Below are 20697 nucleotides of genomic sequence, written 5' to 3'. Positions count from 1 at the left end.
TGTGCATGAGCCTATTTTCCTTTTTACCAGATCATTGCCATCAGCATACAAGCATGGTATAGTGCCTCCTATTTCATCAAAACCGTTTCTGGGTACTGCATCCCCCTCTAGCTATTACCTCAGTTTTCATATCTCATTTCTTCACAGCAGAGCTCCTCAAGTCTTGACATTTACTCTCTCAAACGCTTCTCCTCCCATTCTCTTTTAAACCTGGTCCAGTCAGGTGTTCACTCCACCACTTTACCAGAGCTGCTCTTGTTAAGGTCACCAGTGACCTTCACATTTCTAATCCAGTGATCAGTTTTCAATCACCCTTTTTTTTAATTGCAGTATAAGTGATAGATAACATTATATTAGTTTCAGGTATACAACAGTGATTTGATATTTGTATAAATTGCTAAAAGATTACCACAAAATTCTGGTTAACATCTGTTACCATACGTAGTTATGAAGTTTTTTTCTTGTGATGAGAACTTTTAAGATGTCCTCTCCTGGCAACTTTCAAATATACAGTACAGTATTCCTAACTTACAGTCACCCTGCTGTACATCACATCCCACGATTTACTTATTTTATAACTGGAAGTTTGTACCTTTTGACTGCCTTCATCTTCTTTGATCCATCATTAAAATTTGGCACAATTTAATCACTCCTTTCTTGAAACACTTTCTTCAGTTGACTTCCAGCACAGTCTTAGTTCTCCGCTTCACCAACTGGTCCTTTCTGTCTCCTTTGCTGGTTCCTCCTTCCCTCCCCACTCGTGAATGCTGGGAGTGCCCCAGGGCTCAGCCTCCTTCTCTAGGGATTTCATCCAGTTTGTTGGCTTTAATTGCTCTCTGTGATTCCTACATGCATACGTCTTCAGCTCAGATCTCTCTCTCCACTTAACTCCAGGCTCTCATCCACTTGTGACTACTCAGTATCTCCACTTGGATGTCTTAATGGTATTTCAAACTTAACTCGTTCAGAACTCAGTTCTTGATTTCCATATGTCTCCACCCCAAAACTTATCTTCCAGAAGTCTTCCATCTCACCAAATGGCAACTCACACCTTCGATTCATTTAGGGCAAAAACTTTTATGTCATCCTCAACTCTCCTTTCTTTCATATTCCATATTCAGTCTGTCAGCAGATTCTGCAGCTCTGCTTTAAAAATATATCTAAAACCTGATAACTTATTGCTACCTGTGCTGTTCCCAACACTGGTCTAAGCCACCACATCTCCTGCCCCAATTCCCGAGTCAGTCTAGCAGCCTGAGGAATCCTTCTAAAACATGATACAGACCGTATCATTCCTCTGTCAAGAAACCTCCAATGACTCTGCTTTTGACACAGGATAAGTCACAGTCCTTAAAATGGCCTGCAAGGCCCTTCTGCAAGGCCTCCAAGGCTCTCTCCACAGTCCTTAAAATGGCCTGCAAGCCTGTCCAGGCTCATTTCCTCCCATCCTCCACCTCATGCAATGTCTGCCCATCCTCCACCTCATGCAATGTCTGTCAGTTCCTCAGAAGTTGCAATCCTGTGCTCACCTCAAGGCCATTGTGCCTGGAGCAGCCTCCTCTCCCACCCCCGGCTGGTATGATCTGCTCTCTCATTTCCATCAGGTCTCTAGAGGCCAGTGAGCCTTCTCACGCTGCCCTGCATGTGCTCTGGCCCTCTTACCCTGCCTTATTGTTGTCCATAGCACTGGTCACCCCTACCCCCACAGCCAGAGCGAGCTCTACCAGGGCAGGAGAGCCGTCTTCTCACTGTTGCCTGTCCAGCACCCACAGAAACATTTGGGGTATGTGAGATGCTCAATAGCAACTTGCTGAATGAAAAGCTGTTTAGAAGTTCAGACTTGGGTTGCATACTGACCTGCTCCTATGCCCAGTTTATATGGATAGCTGTTAACTGGGGACCTTGGAGACTGTTTACAAGGGAGGTCAAGAGGATGGGGGTGCCAGGGAGGTCAAGAGGATGGGGGTGCCAACACCCTGTCTTTGCCGTTTTGACTCAGGAGTGATGGTGGCTGGGGTTATGAGGAGTCTGCGATTGGGTGGCTTACTTGGGTCCCCCATCCTTACCAAGCATGAACTGAAGTGCACATCAGGGGTGTCGGGGAAGGTGGCTTAGCTGGGCTGACCTTCCCCCAGAAAATGCGTACCCATTGTTTGATTTTGCCTCATATTGGACTCCCATAGGTGAAACTGGTGCAGCATACCTATTCCTGCCTGTTTGGAACATTCCTGTGCAACAACGCCAAGGAGAGAGGGGAAAAACATACTCAGGAACGGACGTGTTCTGTGTGGTCGCTGCTTCGGGCGGGCAACAAGGCTTTCAAAAACCTACTGTATTCCTCTCAGTCAGAAGCCGTATGTATTCTTTAGTCTTTTCTCCCTCATCAGCAGAATGAATTTGGGGATGGGGACATATGGGATCTTTTTTGAGAAGTGACTGTTTTCTCGAAGGCATCTCAGTTGTCTCTGGATGGAGTAGTTCCATTTTTTCCCAACCACTTTGTCCTGAGAAAGGCCTGTTTTCTGGTTATTCTGCCCTGCTTCTGACTGCTCTTTGTTCAGGGTGGTTTGATTTAGCAAACATCTCTACTTTGCCACTCTAGACATGAATCTTTTCTGGCACCTCCGCCAGAGCTTATTTCTAGCATGTTCTGTCTAACAGGTGGAGGAGGCACTTAAGTTGTTCCCTGGATGCCCCTGATAGCTCAGAAGGAGCTGCAGGCCCCCAGCACCCTTCCAGTGTCAACAGGCAATGATACCCATTACAGCATCTGTCTCAGCAGAAAACTGTTTGTGACACTAGCAGTGTGTCTGTGTGATCCTCTACTCACATGGAGAACTGGCAGGCCCTTTAAGACTTTGTTCCTCAAAGGAACACTTTCTGTTAAGCAGAGAAAAGGAGGCACTTATATCTGTGCATTGGTACACAGTAATGTACACAGTAATGTTCCTTTTAATGCATCTTAAATTCTAAAGTCACAAGGAAGCTAATCAGAGGTTATATTGATTTGCTGGACTATTAATTAATAAACCTCTTACTACAGTTAAGTAGTCCAAGGAAAGATTGAAGCTAACTGCTTCTCTCTCTCCTGTGACTGCTGGGGAAGTAACAGTACAGAAGAAAATTTCCTCCTTTTCACTTGATTAATTTAGATGATCCTATAAAACAGGTTTGACAATGTGTTCTGAAGCCAAGCTTTTGTACTAGGGAACTATCAACCATCTAGAATGACTCATTTTCTTGTGTGGTAAAAGCAACAAATTAGGTTGAGAAAAGCCAGTCATTCAATAAAGGTGACCTAAGAAACAACTAATGAGAAGTGGATTTAAAGAATTTTTTTTAGATTTTCATTCCCACAGAGGCTGTCAGGTGAAAAATGTCCCGTCTACCCACCACCCGCCGTGATAGAGCTGCATCCACTCATGCTAATGCCCCTTGGAGATTGTGCAGGACTGCTGGGCGTTCCTGCTTGGTGCTTGCTTCTTCACCCTCATTTCTAGACATTTCTAACAGACTTGTTGGAAGTTGTTTAAACCTGTGTCCACCGCTTTCTCTTCAGGTGCTGTACCCTGTGTGCCACGTGCGTAACCTGATGCTGTGGAGTGCAGTGTACCTGCCCTGCCCATCCCCGTCCACCCCTGTGGACGACAGCTGTGCACCATACCCAGCCCCTGGCACCAGCCCTGATGATCCACCTCTGAGTCGGTGAGCCTGGGGCTGATGCCAAGACTGCAGGTCCTTTGTGGGTGTACACTCCTGTGTTGGGATGCATCCAGGGATGGTTGGAGATCATGACATTATTTGGTTCCACACATCTTTCTTAGATCTCTGAGGAGCAGTTTCTCAGTGATGGAGCATATCCTCTGGGTTTCTTGTGACCCTCTGGCTGGAGTTTCAGCCACTGCTCTGTGCTCCTGCCTCCCTGCTGTGACTTGCTGTCCTGGGCTTGAAAGGCAGATGCCATCAGATGATAGACAGTCTGGCTTTGAGATCTATGAATTAGCTTTATTGAATTCAGACTGATGAATAATAATTTAAAATATTGTAATATCAGAAGATCAGCAGTGCTACTTTCCTCTGCCACTAATTGAGAAACATAGCAGTATCATGAAGAATATCTTTTTAAAATAGCGTTTGCTATTAGCTTATTTGTATGTGTTGGGCATGGGGTAGGGATGGTGCCAGAGGAATAGAAGTACTCGTCCTGGAGCTCTGCCTTTCTGCAGTCTGAGCCTTACTCCAGATGCGCCATGGCTCCTTGAGTAGCCGTAATGGAGCCATTTATGAAATGACTGCCTGTTAAAACCTGTTGTCTCCTACTTCCCTGTGAACAACCTCATATTCTCATTTCCCCCAAACTCCTTCCTTTAGGCTACCAAAGACTAGATCATTTGACAATCTGACCACCGCCTGCGAGAACACAGTGCCTCTAGCCAGCCGGCGCAGCAGTGACCCAAGCCTGAATGAGAAGTGGCAGGAGCACCGTCGTTCGCTGGAACTGAGCACTCTGGCTGGTCCTGGAGAGGAGCTTCTGGATCCTGACAGCCTGGGGAAGCCAGCCAAAGTGCTGGGTGGCGCCGAGCTGTCTGTTGCAGCTGGAGTAGCTGAGGGGCAGATGGAGAATATCCTGCAAGAGGCCACCAAAGAGGAGAGTGGGGTAGAGGAGCCTGCCCACAGGGAGATGCAGGAGGTCAAAGAGGAGGCTCTTTTAGAAGAGGGGAGGAGAGGGAAGACCCCTGAGTGCCCAGCCATTGTGCTTCATCAAGAGCCAGAACTGGGTGATGCTGCTCTAAGGAGCCACCATCTAGGCACCAGCCTTCTTGTGCTCTCACAGGGTATTCCTGAGCAGCAGGGTGGGCACAGTATTCTCCCCAGTTCTCTCCAGGAGCCCCCCCAGGGAGAGGATGCCCAGGAGGTCCCTGTGGAACAGTCTCGAATAGGAGCTATCACACAGGACAGGGAGGAGGCAGTCCTTCCAATCTCAGTAGATGTGAAAGTTGGCTTTGGTACCTCACAGTCAAGTTCTCTGCCCTCCCAAGTTTCATTTGAGACCAGAGGACCAAATGCGGATAGTTCCATGGACATGTTAGTGGAAGATAAAGTGAAGTCAGAAAGTGGTCCCCAAGGCCATGATAGACCTTGCTTACCTGCCAGGGTAAGCAGTGGCAGGTTCAGTGGCAAGGAGGAGCTTCCTCAAGCCATGGAGCCCAGGCCTTCAGAGAGGAGCCTGGCTGAGAGGCCCCAAGTGGGATCTCTGGTGTATAGGACTTCCCCCAGCAGCACCCAGAGCCCAGCGCATTCTCCTTGTGCCTTGCCTTTAGCTGAATGTAAAGAGGGGCTTGTGTGCAATGGTGCTCCAGAGACTGAAAATAAGGCCTCAGAGCAGCTCCCAGGGCATAGTACCCTCCAGAAGTACCCTACCCCCAATGGGCACTGTGCCAATGGGGAGACTGGTAGGAGCAAGGACTCACTGAGCCGCCAGCTGTCTGCCACAAGCTGCAGCTCTGCCCACTTACACTCGAGGAACTTGCATCACAAGTGGCTGCACAGCCACTCGGGGAGGGTGTCTGCAACTGGCAGCCCTGACCAGCCTTCCCGCAGCCACCTGGACGATGACGGCATGCCTCTGTACACGGACACTATCCAACAGCGCCTGCGTCAGATTGAGTCGGGCCACCAGCAGGAAGTGGAGACCTTGAAGAAACAAGTCCAGGAGCTGAGGAGTCGCCTGGAGAGCCAGTACCTGACCAGCTCCCTACGCTTCAATGGGGACTTTGGGGATGAAGTGGTAAGTACACTATGGTGCCTCCATAGCTGCACAAGGAGACAGGGCACACTGAGCCGGGGCGCCCTTTGTACAGATTTCTGAAAGAACTGGAAAGTTCCAGAATTGAGAGAGGCTGGAGATCAGCCTCAGCCAGGTGATTGGCAGTGTGTTCTTCTTTTTCTTTCCTGTCTTGCTTACTTTCCACAGGTATCCTGTCTAGACAGAATTAGGAAGAGAGTTAGCACTCACTATGTGGTTGGTCAGTTCTCTTCGGAGAGAGGATCATGCCTTGAGAAAAGCGTGAACTCCTGGGCAGAATAATATTTGTAGGGCAATGTCAAATGTTCCTGTGAAATCATAGTGCCTGTCCTACCCCAGTAGCTAGTGAACAATTAGCTGCTGCACCCCACCCCCCCAACCCCCAAACATAACATGGGCTGTAGCTGTGAAGGTTTAGTTCTTTTTAAACAGGTATTTGTACCTACCTTGTGGCAGGTGATGGCAGTAGAAATGGGGAGAGGTATCACTGTTGGGAGTTAGCACTGATGGAGCCTGGTGACCGGAGTGGTGGTACCTGAGGGGAGGTTCTCAAGGAGGCAGTCTCGACATGATTAAGGACAAGTGTGAGTCTGGCTCTGAAGCAGTCAGCGTACATTAAAGGCGGGCTCGTCCAATGACTTTCACTTCAAACTGACTTGGTTTTTCCTTTATACTAATGATGGTTTCTCATTTTCCCAGAGTCCTTCAGAGAAAGGACATGCCCAAAGCACTCAGTTTCAACACACACATGTAAGTGGCAGGGTTGGACTGACAGGCCCCCTGAAGCAGCTGACACTGAGTTCCCACTTCATCCTGGTCATTTCTGCCCTACTCACTTCCTGGAACCCGAGGCCTGTCTTTCCACTCTAGAATCCCTGCACATAACCTTAGATCTGTGTATCTCTCTTCTAGCTGAGCTCAGCCCTGTCTCTGAACCTGCTCAACCCAATTCTTGATGGCTGAGGCACCTAGAGATTCAGCAGCCCTAACACCCAGGCCCGCCCAAAGTCCCCAGTGCTCCCTTCTTTGCCAAGCCCTTTCTTCTTCTGGGAGGAGACCAGGTTCATTCTGTTCAGCTGTGTTTGTTTGCCAACAGACTTCAATTCCTGACTCGGAAAGCATTCTGGATCAGAACTGTTTGTCTCGCTGCAGCACAGAGATTTTCTCTGAAGCCAGCTGGGAGCAGGTGGATAAACAGGACACGGAGGTACAGGCTCAGCCCCTGTTCTGAGTGCCACCCATGCAACTGTTCTGCAGTTCTTCTCTACCCCCATCATCCATTCCCCCTGCCCCTGGCTAAGGAATGACCACACAGCACACTTAGCCTTGAGCCTCTCTGAATCTCAGCATCTATGAATTCCCATCAAGCCTAGAATTTCTCAGCAAGGGAGATGTAGCAGGCCAGCCCTCTCTCCTCATTGCCTCTATGAACTGGAGCCTTGCCAGCTCTCATAGCGACCCAGGGTGCTATTGCCTGCCACTTGATCTCAAGGGAGTTTGGAGTCCCCTCCAGGGAAACGATTTGGACGCCTTTCTTGTACTGCTGACATCAGACCTGATGGGCTGGTGCCACTGGAGCCAGTGTGGTCCTTGTGACTCTTGCTGCCCCCCAGCATGGCTCTGTTGGCTCCGGCTGGATGGCCCATCTCCTGTCACTAACCTGGCCTCATCCGTTTTACAGATGACCCGTTGGCTCCCTGACCACCTGGCTGCCCACTGCTATGCATGCGACAGCGCCTTCTGGCTTGCCAGCAGGAAGCACCACTGCAGGTGCCACTGGGAGGGTGTGGTGGGGTGGGTGGGGGTGTAGAGGCTGAGGTTTGGTCCACAGAGCCTGCAGATTTGAAAGATGCAGGCAGCTGGCTGGCAGTGTTCTGAGGCAGACCCCAGGGTCTTCAGGACCCTGACTCACCTTTTGTGCCTCTGAAATTGGTGTTTGCAGAACTGCACTGGGTGTCTTTCTTCCATTTTAGAGTGATCGTGAGTAAGTTTTGAAAATGATGTCCCTTTTTTATTTTGGTTCCTGGATTGATGAAGCAACTGCTACCACCACCCACACCGCCATTTCTTATTCCTAGAATACAATTTCTTCCCATTCAGCACGGCTGCTGTGAGCAAAGACAGTTTTCCTGCTGTGGGCAGAGAACTTCGTTTTCCTACTCCTTACCCCCTCTCCCTGACCGCATACTTATTGGTTGGAGGACTAGTGGGAATAGGTTAGGGTATAGTCTTCAATCCATAAGGCTCCTGACTTCTTTCTTCCTTCTGGGTTGGGGTAGTGAGTGGTTAGGGATGCTTTGCCCCAGCTGGGGTGGTGACTGGAGGATATTCAGTGTTCTTGGGGTAGGAATTTTATCTGAACTGTGACATAGCCCACCCACATGAATGGACCTGGATTGAAAATGGAACCACCTCTTTGTCTGGTGATGATGCTTCTAGGACTGTCTCTCTCCCCACGCTCACCCCAAGCCCAAATGTCTTTAGTTGGCTTCTTCTCTGAGCTCTTTCTCCCCTCCTTGCAGGGACATTGACCGTGTTGATCAAACGTGGTGAGCATTTGCAACAACCTGTCTGTGATTTCTGCACACCTACAGTAACTTCTCCACACTAACGCTACCATTTCCCCCTCTCTGCACTCATTGGGATGAAGCTTTGGGGCAGGAGTGCAGGCAGGCAAGCAGGTGGGCTTGGGTGGGGTGGGGGGACCACAGCAGCTGGCTGCAGGTTGCAGCCGTGGTTGCCCCTGCTGACTGCATAGGTCAGCCGAGCCATCTTGCTTATGGCAAGAAGCGGTGCTTCAGCAGGCGCTGGTCTTGTGGAATAGCCAGTTGAGGGGTTTTAGAGCTATTTCTTTTGGGTCAGTCGTTCACTTAGATGCCAGAATGATGCCGGTGACTTTCAAGTCAAACAGCATGACTTTTTTAAGGAAAAAAAAAAAAAAAAAAAAGCCCAGGACTGAACAGAGATGGTCTTTCTGGAGAACTGTTAGCATTGAAGACTTAAGGGAAAACTCCACTTAGGGTCTATCAGGATCCCCTGAAAGAAGTCAGATAGAAAAGCTTAACTCATCAAATACATGTCAGGCCTTTAAGCTGAATTCCAGAAGGTATGTTAAATAAATGTACACATCCAGAAGTAGATTTAGGTAATGTTTCTCTGTAACCACAGTTGTTGCTGACTCATGCTTTTCAGAAACAGAGTTGTGAAGTACTCACTGCATTCTAGAAGATGAAGTCTTGTGTTTTAGTTCTGTCTTTCCATTGCTCCTTGTCTAGCCTTTTCCTTTTGCGGTGGTATTTTGTTGCCAAAGGGTATTCAGTATTCTCTCTTCTGTGCTTAAATGATCCTTAATCCAGCAGTGGGTTTCCTTTCTGAGGAGCATAAATGAAAAGGTAGTGAGTGATAACTGGCTAAGGAGGAGGATTTCCTTTTAGATGCTTGCCCCAAGTCTTTGGCAGGCTGCATTAGACTCTTCGGAGTCTCCTATTCTAGGGCCTCCCCAGAGTGGGGTGGGGTTGTAAGGTGAGCAGAAACTCATCCTCTGCCAGTTCCCTTTCCTGGTAGTTGTGAAGGGCATCAGTTTGGGTGTGCAGACCTTTGCTGCACAGGCGCATCAGAGCTGGGCTTTTCAACTGGAGGAATGGAGAGAGGCTGGGGACCTGGGTGCAGTCAGGCCTTCAGGTAGAGCTGATATTCCCTGGAGATGCATGGGGGCAGGGGAGTGACCCAGTGTCAACTCATCCTTGTCTAATAGGGTGTGTGTGTGCACCTGTGTTCACCTGTGCTCTTGTCTTTTCACCCTGAGCATGTGTCACTGGTTGCTTGTCTCCTGGCTTCGCATGCTGGCAGCAAAAGCAGTCCTAGATGGCAGCAGTCAGTTCTTCCTGTTGCTGCCTCTGAGCCTTTGGGCAAGGCTCCTCACTCCCCAACTGGGCTGGGAGTTTCTGTCATCTGATTAGCTCAGAGGCAGTTCATTGGACTCTGGCCTCTCTGTGATCATAAGCTACACAGAGGCCATTGCCCAGGTGGGTGTGGCCACAGGGTTTTCCTGGGCCAAGACTTGGCCATTGAGCTAGCAGCTGCCTTCTGCCCTGGGCTCATTTGTTTTCATGGATCTCTCTTGAGCAGCATCTACCTGACACCTTGTAACCCTGAGCCATAGTGGTGAGGCAGCCAGGGTCCTTGGCCCTAAAGTGAAAGTGGTGTGCGATTATGCTAGGGAGCGGTCCCCTCCCTCCCTGGCTTCTTCGTGGGTTTAGACAAATGAGTGTTTGATATTAGAGGAGTCTCCGGCATATCTGAATCGTGTACAGAGAAGCGCTGTCTTCTGAAGTTGGTTTCTCCACCCCGTGTCTGCTGACACTAATGCTGTTTTTGTTTCTGCTCATCTCAAGGAATTGTGGGAACGTATTCTGCTCCAGTTGTTGTAACCAGAAGGTTCCAGTTCCCAGCCAACAGCTCTTTGAACCTAGTCGAGTGTGCAAGTCTTGTTATAGCAGCCTGCATCCCACAAGCTCCAGCATTGACCTTGAACTGGATAAGCCCATTGCTGCCACTTCAAACTGAAGCTCAGTGACCTGGGGCAGGCAGAGGCCAAGCTGCTGTTCCTCTGACAGGCCCACAACAGCCTGGGCAGACTGAGAGGCCCGTGCACTTTGGAATGGGGACATGGAACCAACTGTGCAGAGTGATGGAAATTTGGGATGTACCACTGGATTGTAGATTGATCTCTCCCTCCCCAACCCACCCCCACATTTGTTTTCCTCTCCATTTTCTATCCTCCCTCTGCCTCCAAAAATGAGACAAGTACCCTATTTGTCTTTTTTTTTTTTTGGATGGAAGACCAGAGGTTGCCAGGCCCCCTGTAACTGTTGAGCTGCCTGCTGTCAGGCGATGCTGAGGGGTGGCTTAGTTCCTCAGGATGGGAGGAGGCTGGTTGAGTCAGGAGTGGAGGCCTCAGATAGAGAGCAGCGAATAAAGCCAGTGCTGACGTTTGTGACCATTCCTTGTATCACTGCCACATCAGAGCGGATTGGATTGGAAAAACCTTTGCTGCTGAGGACGCCGAAAGCATCTGCTCTAAGAGCAGTGCCCCAGGTGCCCTCTCCCTTCCAAGAGGGACTGGGCTAGTCCCATCCCACAGGCAGATAAATGGGATTGGGGTTTGGAGGGAGGGGCACAGGCACATAGTAAGTGGGACCCCTTAGGCGCTCCCACCCTGTTTGGGTAAAGAAGGGGTACACTCGTGAAGCAGGGAGAGGGCTGGGAATGGGTGGCTGGCTATTCTCCCCCATGGGATTCTCTTTTTAACTTGACCCCTTGTCTAGGGCTCCCCTCACTGTCAACAGTCTGCCCCCCTCAGCCAGGCTGTGTGGCGCTTCCCACCCTCAGGCATAGGGTGCAGACTGGCCAGAGTGCAGTATCCTGTTGCCATGGTCAAGGCCAAAGTATGCCCTGAGCCTGGAAGCCCCTTCTGGGGCCTGGTCCCCCAAACAATCTCTCTTCCTCGTCTAGCACACGGAAATCCAGACTCAGGGTTCCAAAAATTCCCCACTCCCAAACCAATCATGGATCTCCCCCTTTAGGGGTAGAATCAGCCTTTCAGAGTGCAGTGTCTGGAGAAGGGAGCATGTCCCATAGACTCAGCCTTCCTCCGCCTCCCCTTCTTGGAGCAGTGGGAAGGACCCAGCAGTCCCACTGCCCTGCTCCTGTGCTGCTGGTCAGCAGTGAGGGGCCACTTGGTGACTCTGCAGGGCTCCTTAGAGAAGTGACAAAGCCCGTAGGAGATGCAAGGCACCTTTCCTTAGTAAGCTTCGATGGGGTCCAAAAAGAGCCTTAAATCAAGAATATTTGTGGTGGAGGTGTGTATGGAGAAGAGTGGAGAGGAGTTTAGGTTTGTGCTTTGTGATCTTGGCATCCATGTTTTGTGCCTGCCCTCCCTCTCGGGGGAAGGGCCATGCTTGGCTCTGCTAAAAGCTGCTAACTGGTAACAGGGCGGATTGTGGTGGGCAGTGGGGGTGAGGCTGGGAACTCTACTTACCCTTTGGAAGCAATTCCCTGGCTAAAGGCAAGTTGTCTCTCAGGAAGGTGGCTCCTGTGTGTGCCTGGGTGTAGATAAGACGAGGCCCAGAAGCCTTCCCTGGAGCTGTCAGTCCAGGCAAAGCCAAGAGCGTCTGAGTGCATCCGACTTCCCAGTGGCAGGAGGTTGCTCAGAATCTGAATTTAGTGAAACAGGGTGTAAGTTCTTCACACTCTGTGTGGTCTGGCCTTGCAGGTGGGGAGAAGTCAGTCTATCTGAAGATTGTGCAGGTCCTAGTGACAGGTGCCAAGAGGTTACGATACGGGTTTCTTGGGTCTGATGTACAGTGTGAATAAATGCTTGCAGCTCTTAGCCCTTTTTTGATCAATGAAGCACTTTTTTATTAATATTTTTCTTTGTATGTAAAGGAGGAACCATAACTCTCCGTAGCTGTATATATAACCCTTTTCTCCTAAAGAGGAGTTGGTCAGTGCTCCTATATTTTTCATTTTTTGTCAAAGCAAGAAGTAAATACTTTAGAACTGTTAAATATATAAATAAAGTGAATAAAGTTTAGTGTTCCGCATGGTAGCATTTGCTAACACGTTCTAATTCTTTTTCCCTGTGGTTTATTCCCCTTCACCCCATTTCCCTCTTACACAGAAGCAATTTGAGGTGCTGCTGAGAAAGTTGACTTTGGCAAAGGAAAACTACTGATTTCTTTTAAACTCTGGACCTTGGCAAGGAGCCGCACCACAATACCCACACACTGCAACACATTTCCTCGATGGTTTTTGCCACTAACATCTCCAAAGCTAAAAAGGCAAAGCAGTCTGACATCTTAACAATCAGCTGTTCTTCCTTATCTGAAGAACTGAGTGTCAACACTAATTAAAACTACCTCTGTCCTCCAGGCTCGTTTTTGTTTTTGTTTTTTTGCTGTTGCTTTGATTTTAGCCAGTGCTCTAGCCCCTTAACCCCACGCAGGGAGCAACAGCTGCACCTGTAGCAGCAGGTAAGAACTGAGGCATGCGTGCAGTGGAGACTGAAAGGAGGTTTTGCGGGGAGGGTGGCTAGAAAGTGCTTCTGCTCTGCCTGTCTTGGATGAGACAATTACGGGTGGGCAGAGAGACCTTGGGCAGAAACTGAATTGGATGAGTGGTTTGTGTGCCTAACTAGAGGTCTCCTTCCTCCTCCCACACAGAGGGAGGAACCTCTGCTCCTAAGCTCTGCAACCAGCCGAGAAGGCCGTAGTTTCTAGTCACTTCCGGACTAGTTCTTGTTCTTCGCGGAGGTGGATTTTCTTTCCTGTGTCACTCTTGGGCACACTTCCCATCCCGTGGGCCTGTGGGGGACGTAACGTTATGCAGTTCTTCCTGAGGGAAGGTAGGTACTGAGTAACGCCCAGCTCTGGGGTTGCCAGCCTCACATCTGTGGTGAGTTGGGGGCTCTGATGAGTGACCTGCTCTGAGCTACCGGAGAGCCTTCCAAGGTCACTTTCCGGATGTACTCACTTCCTAAAGTACAGACGCACTTAGAAACAGCTCAGCTGGTTCCAGTCTGAGAGCTGTGTGTGCCATCTGGCAGGTGTTTGAGAACTAACTTGTCCTCTGGGAGGAGAAGGTGCCACTTCAGCTGCCTTCAGTCCATCTGGGAGCCAAGTCTGTGCTCAGACCAATTTGTAAAAACCTGAGTTGTGTCAGCCAATGTGTGTCTACACAGAGCTCCTGTTGTGCCTGGGGGCTAATGCTTAGCCCTTGGCAAGTTAAAAACACTTGTAGGATCTAGCAAGGCTGTTGGGTCCATAGAGGGGGAGTTACTGGCGTTACGGAAGATGAAGAGCCCGGTGCTGGTGAGACCTGCACAGTGCGAGTCAAGGCAAGGAACTGCCCTGTGGAAGAGGGCAGTATGTGAAGAAAAGCTGTTATCCGAGGACACAGCCAGATTTCTTCAGGCTGTCACATGGAGGTATTTGGTCTAAGCAGTGGAGTACTAACGGTGACCTTGAGATGCCAGGATGTCCTCTTCATCTCTGAATTTTTCCCCTCTTTCTGTACTTCGGTGTCCTTAATCCCAGTCCAAAAAATGATAGGACTGCCTTAATCCACTGAGACTTCCTAGTAAAGGTGTACAGAAAATTTTTCTTTATTTTGCTAATATGCTCATTGTTCATTTCTATGTTAGCAGAGAATAATATTCTAAGAATTAAAAAGGTACTGTGGCGGATTTAAAGGGGAATGAACAAAATGCTGCCCCAGAGCATTTGTTAATTTCCAGCTATTAAAAAATATCAAAATGGGAATTGAGGATAAACCCTAGAATATGGTTTCAGGCCACTGTCCTTGAGACAGCTGATATACTTGGCCACTGCACACGAGGCTGGGAGATCGTTAACTGTAGCCATGACCTCTGCTGATGTCTTAAGAACAAGGGCTGCTTTGAAGGTGCTGTTGCAGGACTTTTCATTTTGCTGGTACCTATTCAAGTGATCTGTCTCCAGGGCTGCAGCTGTACCCACCCGACTGCATTAGCTGAGGGTAGGGCTAACAATGAGTGAAAATGGACCTGGACTGTGGAGCAAAATGACTTGAGTCTCCATTTGGAGTTTGGAAAATATGGCAGGAGTCCCAGCTGTTTAATTTCTAGTCACATTTTTTAAGAACATTTGTTCAAAGTCGAGGTTACTGATGAGATGTCTGAAGGGCAGGACAAGAATGTGTGAGAGGCATCTAGCAGGAGTAGGTGGCTACGCTCCTAAGCCTCTGACTCTTAAACAGGAGTCTCCCTGCCCCCGGTACACAACCACACTTACACCTTGGTCCTCTCCCTTGTGTGGAGTTCATCTGCTGCACATCTGTGCAGATACCAGCTCCCTCCCTGGTTGAACAGGGCTCTTCCAGACTAGGCAGTTGTCGGAGGCGTGAGGAGGAAAGGGAAGGGGTACCCTCTGAAGTAGAAATTACAAAGTTTTTTAATGCTGCTGTGGTATTTTATTTACCACTTTTTTATCATATCGAAGTTCTTAGCTTCTCTTATAGTGCTCATAGCAGTTGCATTTCAGTTGTATTTTCAGTGAAATTTGTTTTACACTGGCATTCAAAATTGACCTTTCACTCTTCCTGACTGGTTTAAGTTTTTTTTTTTTTAAATGCAAACTGAACCCATGAGGCTCGGAATCTGGTTAAAAACGTCGTGTTGCTGCTGACAGTAGTGCCCACTATTGTAACAGCATTGATTCTGCTATAGCCTCCGTGACCATGTAAACTAAGTAAATGTCGTTTTCACCCACAGTTGTTCAGCCCCTTGCCACTGTGGTTCTCTAGTCAGTCTTGTGACCAGTGTTTTAGGTGCATGGGATAAAACAGCTCCACTCCTTAGTCTGTTCAAGAGACAGGGAGGGGCCTGGCCAGGAGGGGGCAGCAGGAGTCAGCATCTGTGTTTCAGAGGCCTGGGACTTGAAATCCTGGTATTAGAGGTAGGGGGGAGGGACCTTAGATAGTGTGGTTTTGTGGTTTTCATGCTGTTCTGTGGGGAGCGAGCCTTCTGTCCCATTCAGTATTAGGCTTCCAAGTAAGATGTGATGTGATTTGAAGAAAGGTTCTGATGATTAAAATGAAAGTCTGAAATCATTGATTTAATCCAACCTCCTGATTTTTTTAAATTTAATTTTTTATTTTTTACAGTAGATCCTTGTTGGTTATCTGTTTTAAATATAGCGGTGTGTACATCTGAATCCCAAACTCCCAATCTATCCTCCCCCGCCACCCTTACCCCAAGTTCATTCTCTAAGTCTGTGAAACTGTTTTGTAAATAAGTTCATTTGTATCTTTTTTTTAGATTCCACATAATATCATATATTTGTCTTTCTCTGACTTACTTCACCTAGTATGATAATCTCCAGGCCCATCATCTATGTTGCTGCAAATGGCATCATTTCATTCTTTTTAATTGACTAACATTCTGTTGTACCACATCTTCTTTATCCACTCATCAGTCGATGGACATTCAGGTTGCTTCCATGTCTTGGCTACTGTAAACAGTGCTGCAACGAACACTGGGGTGCCTGTATCCTTTCGAACCATGTTTTTCTCTGGATATAGGCCCAGGAGTGGGATTGCTAGATCATGTGGTAGCTGTTATTAGTTTAAGGAACCTCCATACTGTTCTCCATAGTGGCTGTACCAATGTATATTCCCACCAACAGTATAGGAGGGTTCCCTTTTCTCCACGCCCTCTCCATCATTTATTTGTAGATTTTTTTGATGATGGCCATTCTGTCCGGTGTGAGGTGATATCTCATTGTAGTTTTGATTTGCATTTCTCTAATAATTAGCAGTGTTGAGCATCTATCTATGTGCCTTTTGGCCATCTGTATGTCTTCTTGGAGACATGTCTGTTTAGGTCTTCTACCTATTTTTTGATTGGGTTGTTTGCTTTTTTTTTTTTGACATTGAGCTGCATGAGCTGTTTGTATATTTTGGAGACTAATTCCTTGTCAGTCGCACTGTTTGTGAATATTTTCTCCCATGCTTTGGGTTGTCTTTTTGTTTGTGGTTTCCTTTGTTGTGTAAAAGCTTTTGAGTTTAATTAGGTCCCGTTTGTTTATTTTTGTTTTTATTTCCATTACTCTGGGAGATAGACTGAAAAAGATATTGATGCAATTTATGTCAGTGTATTCTACCTATGTTTTCCTCTATAGTATCCGGTCTTACATTTAGGTATTTAATCCATTTTGAGTTTGTGATATTTTGTTGAGAAAACCAAGTTTCAGGGAGCAGCAAAGATTCATCCATGGTTACCAGTGAATAAACAGAAGAATTTGAATAAGAAACATTCTCTCCTGCCCCCTTCCCCTCAGTGCTCTTGGGTTTCCAGAAAGCAGCCTTAGATAAATAGTTACTCTAACCTGGCTCTCTTTGAGTTAGCCAAACCAGAAATCTTGGAAAAGAGCTTAGTAGTCACTACCAGAAGGCTTAAACTGTGAGCCCTCCTCTCCCTGGTAACCCAAATCAAAAGGCTTTGATATTGTAATGCAGTATTTGTTTTTCTTTTAAACCTTTCATGTACATAAAAAGTGTTAATAGCATGAACTAAGTTCAAGTCATGTCTTAAACTAGTGGGGTGGCAAGGGTGGTGGGGGGAGCATTTTTGACTAGTGCAAATGGGTTGTGAGCTATCTCAGTGTCCAATTTATATCTGATTTTGTTTGGTATAGTATGGAGGAAAAAATCCTGATTTTTATCTGTGTAAGTGGAAATAGTCATAGGTTGTCTGCAATCTCTAGTTATGGACAAAACTGAAGTAGATACTTGAAAAAAGATCAAGAGGAATATCCAATACCTGCTTTCAGCCCTTATCCTCCATACATCAGGTAAGAAACACACGAAGGTTATAATCACTAAAACTGTACTATGGTGAGAGCCATAGCACTGAGTTGCAGCTGGGTGTGGCGATCCCAGCACAAGGCTTGCCCCTTCTGCATCAGCGACCTGAGAAGCCCACACAAGCACAATAATGGAGGCCTTACCTGAGGTCTCCGGCAGCCTAAGCAATGCATGTTTTACATCTGAGTGTACGTGTTACAGACGACTTTTAAAATTTAAGATGACACTTTGCAGGGAACCTCTGAAGCACTGCCACAAGAGCCAGTTTCAAAACCACTCGTTTGGTGGAAAGAACCTGGGGTTTCTGAGCCCACAAACTTGGGCTGGAATCCAGCCCCGCAGTGCCAGCTGAGTTGCCCGTGGGTGGTGAGGAACTGAGCATTTCCTTATCTAGAGCAGAGCACTGGCCACAAAGGGGGGGTTGACAGTGAGTGCCTAGAAAGTGCTCCCCTTTCCACCATCCATGAAATGAGGTGACATTTCTGTCTCTGGCTGCTGGTGGACATTCTGAATGGTCAGAGCCAAACAGAGCTTCTGTCCCACCATGTATTAAAAACTAGAAGATGACTGGCCCTGCCCTGGGTCTTCCACCTTACAGAGGTAACATTCTGATCTGAGTTAAAATAAATTGCAAGTTTATCACTACTCAAAGACTTTAAAGTTCATGAACTTAAAATATATTTTTTTAATGGATGCAAGTCTGCAGGTGCACTGCTGCTTTAAAGTCCTATAAAAGCAATGGGAAAGGGGGCCAAGAGAAAGAAATCGCTTGTTGGAGTTGGGGTGGCATCTAAGAACTCTGAGTCCTGTGGAGACTGATGTGGCCTCACTTTGCTGAACAGGTGATGAGTTTTAGGTTCCTGACTGAAGACTGACCAAGCCTTAAGATATGCAGACCAGCCAGCTCTCCAGGCTGAGGGGGTAGGTAGAGCGAGGTGGGCCTTACCTCTGCCCAGCATGGATGTCTAAGGCCTGGGCCAGATTGTGTTCACTACCTGGCAAGCGAGCCCAAGGTTGGAAAAGGAGTGAAGACCTTGCCTTCAGCTCATCCTCCTTTCATCTCCAATGCCAAAGGAGCCCATGGTGGCTGAACATATTTAAGCCTTCGTCATCCAAATTAAAACAGATGTGAGTTAATTATAAATGGTTCCCCTACTGTATTTTGCCCATTGGAAAATCAGTCCCTAGAACTAGAGGTTCTTTCAAGTCACCCAGAAGATTCTGGTACTCACTGGCACATACTCTATACTGGGGAGGCTCCCAATTTTGAAGTCCCTGTCGGCCCTTGGGACCTGACCTGGGTAGCATAATTCTATTCTTTCACTTGAGTTGATAAACCAGCCAACTGCTGCCTCAGACTTCTGCACCCCAGCACGTTCTTGGGTGTCCCCAAGGACTATCCATACCTGCTGGCTCTTCTGCCTCTGCAGTTGGCCTTAGAGGCTGCGCCAGACCATCCTTTCCCTGTGCCTATGTTGGTATTGGTGTTCCTGAGGTTCAGTTCTCTGCCCTCCTTCCACACCTGCTTCCCTGGAAATTTATAAATCAGGGTACTTAAAATGGAGACACTTTATTAACAACAGTTCCATATGAGTCTCTGCCAGAAATGCAGCGAAGTCATCCTTCTCCAGGGGCTTGGAGAAACTGCTAAGGCATCAGGTATGCCCACCTGAACCAGTGTGCAAGGCCACCTCACATGCATACCCTTACATCCACCCTGTGCAGCTCTGAGGCATTAACTTGGGGACTGGTTCTCATGGGCCTGAGGACTGCTTGCCCAGTCTTGTCAGTTGAAAGGATGGCTGAACCAAAAGGCCTGCAGCACGGGCCTTGCCTTTTGTCTTCTGTGTGCAGGATCTAAAGTGCTAGGATGTCAGCATTTCCTTCCCAGTCAGCTTGAAGCAGGTGTGAACACTGATGTCACTTTGCCATCCTCTCTCCCAAGCCCTGCTAGGAAGAGTTGAATTCCTCCCCAAGGCAGGTGTCAAGGTGTCAGGGGTCAAGGCAACTCTTAGCCCAAGAAGCCAGAGCTGGGTGTCTGCCTAGGCACATGCCTGTGTGTGCGTAGCTCTGTGCTGCCCTGACCCGGAGATTGTGGGACCTGTGTTCTAGCCCCTTCATTGATGATTTAGGGTGTAGCCTTGACCACTCTACTCTGCTTTAATTTCTCCTCTATGGGGAAGTTTGTCCAGTCAACCCACAAAGCTGTTGAGGATCCAATGAGGAAATAGATCATGTTTTACAAAGTCTAGTTGCCCTGACTTTGAGGGCATGAGGGGTAGCATCCTGCAAAGCCCACACTTGAACTTCTGCTCTGCCTGAGGCCCCCACCTTACCTGCTTTCACACGTCGTCCAGAGCTGGAAGCGGCAGGAACCCTTCTCGTTTCCCAGGCAGCCGTACTGCTCCAAGGCAAGAGAACTTCTCTTCTTACCTGTACCTGCTCAGCTGGAGGGAGGAGGGAAACATGTCAGGTCTTTCAGGGGTGATAGGGACTCCCAGCCATCTCCAGCCAAGATGGTCCCCAAGGTGAAATACTTAAGATCCAGCCACTTAAGTGGGTGGAGTGTTACCAGGGACAGGTTCTCTTGCTGGGGTGGGAGCTCTGCCCGGGGCTGCTGGGAGTCTCCGAGAGGTGGGCTCCACGGGGTGGCCTTGCTTCCAGGGCAGGTGAGGGCTGGGCAAGCAGTCAGCCATGCTGGCCCCTTCCCTTCGGGGCTCTGCCGCCTTACCTCCATTCTGGTCAGTGTCTGGATGGGCAGTGGTGATCCCTGAACTTCCCAAACACAAATCTCTTGATGTCTGCCCATCCTGAGAAAGAGGCACCAGAGGTGACTCCCTGGCCAGTTTGTGGTGTTGCCTCTGTCCCGCAATATTTTGCTATCAGCTGCCCTGCCTGGCTTTCTAGGCATGCAGAGCCGGCCCTGCACCCCATGGGGAACAGAGAAGTGGGCTCAGGCAGCAGGTCCAGAAGGTGGAGGAGTTGAACTCCTGCCTGCTAAACCACATGACCATGGCCTGCAGCACGCAGAACACTTGCCCTCAGAGGGGAACTGCACTCCTCTAGTCTCTGAGTAGGAGCAAACTTTCAAAGGAGCCCTCTGGCACCCTTTCCTCCACGGTGCCATCAGCCCCACTGTACTTCCACAGCCCTATCTGACCTGAGAGTCCCTCTCACCTGCCCTGCCCCCATGCCCAGAGCTCCTCCTGCCTCTCCCCCTCCTTTCCCTTCTGCTCCAAACTCCCCTTGCCTCTGCAAGTCATCCAGGACAGCGTCACACTAAGGCAATAAAATACACAAGCCAGAAACAGCACAAATGTCCATCAACAGAGCAAGGGATAAACAATTTGTGAAACATTCATCTACAAGATCTAACACAGCAATGAATGAATAAACTAGTTACACATACAAACACACAGATGAATCTCACATAATACTGAACGGAAAAAAGAACAATATTATGTGCTCTATGATTCCATTCTTTAAAA

General features: G+C 48.3%; 1 protein-coding gene across 6 annotated transcripts in view; it reads left to right on the top strand.

Moving 5' to 3' along the window:
• The window catches only part of MTMR3 (myotubularin related protein 3), a 131940-nt gene extending 121321 nt beyond the window's left edge, over positions 1-10619 (top strand). For 3 of the 6 annotated variants that reach the window (XM_029233852.1, XM_029233867.1, XM_029233860.1), the window contains exons 15-20: positions 2184-2354; positions 3560-3705; positions 4372-5788; positions 6903-7013; positions 7488-7576; positions 10201-10445. In XM_029233852.1, the coding sequence (XP_029089685.1) occupies positions 2184-2354; positions 3560-3705; positions 4372-5788; positions 6903-7013; positions 7488-7576; positions 10201-10372 (2106 nt within the window). In that variant the 3' untranslated portion in view covers positions 10373-10445. Of the gene's footprint in view, positions 1-2183; positions 2355-3559; positions 3706-4371; positions 5789-6505; positions 7577-10200 lie in introns of all 6 variants that reach the window. The other 3 variants (XR_003795277.1, XM_029233876.1, XM_029233888.1) reach the window with 3 other exon arrangements.
• The last annotated feature ends 10078 nt before the right edge of the window (positions 10620-20697 follow it).

This window comes from Monodon monoceros, unplaced genomic scaffold, assembly GCF_005190385.1.
Source record: "Monodon monoceros isolate NGI ecotype Baffin Bay Population unplaced genomic scaffold, NGI_Narwhal_1 Super_Scaffold_1, whole genome shotgun sequence".
In the NCBI taxonomy this organism is placed as follows: Eukaryota; Metazoa; Chordata; class Mammalia; order Artiodactyla; family Monodontidae; genus Monodon; species Monodon monoceros.
This window is presented reverse-complemented; position numbering and strand designations above follow the sequence as displayed.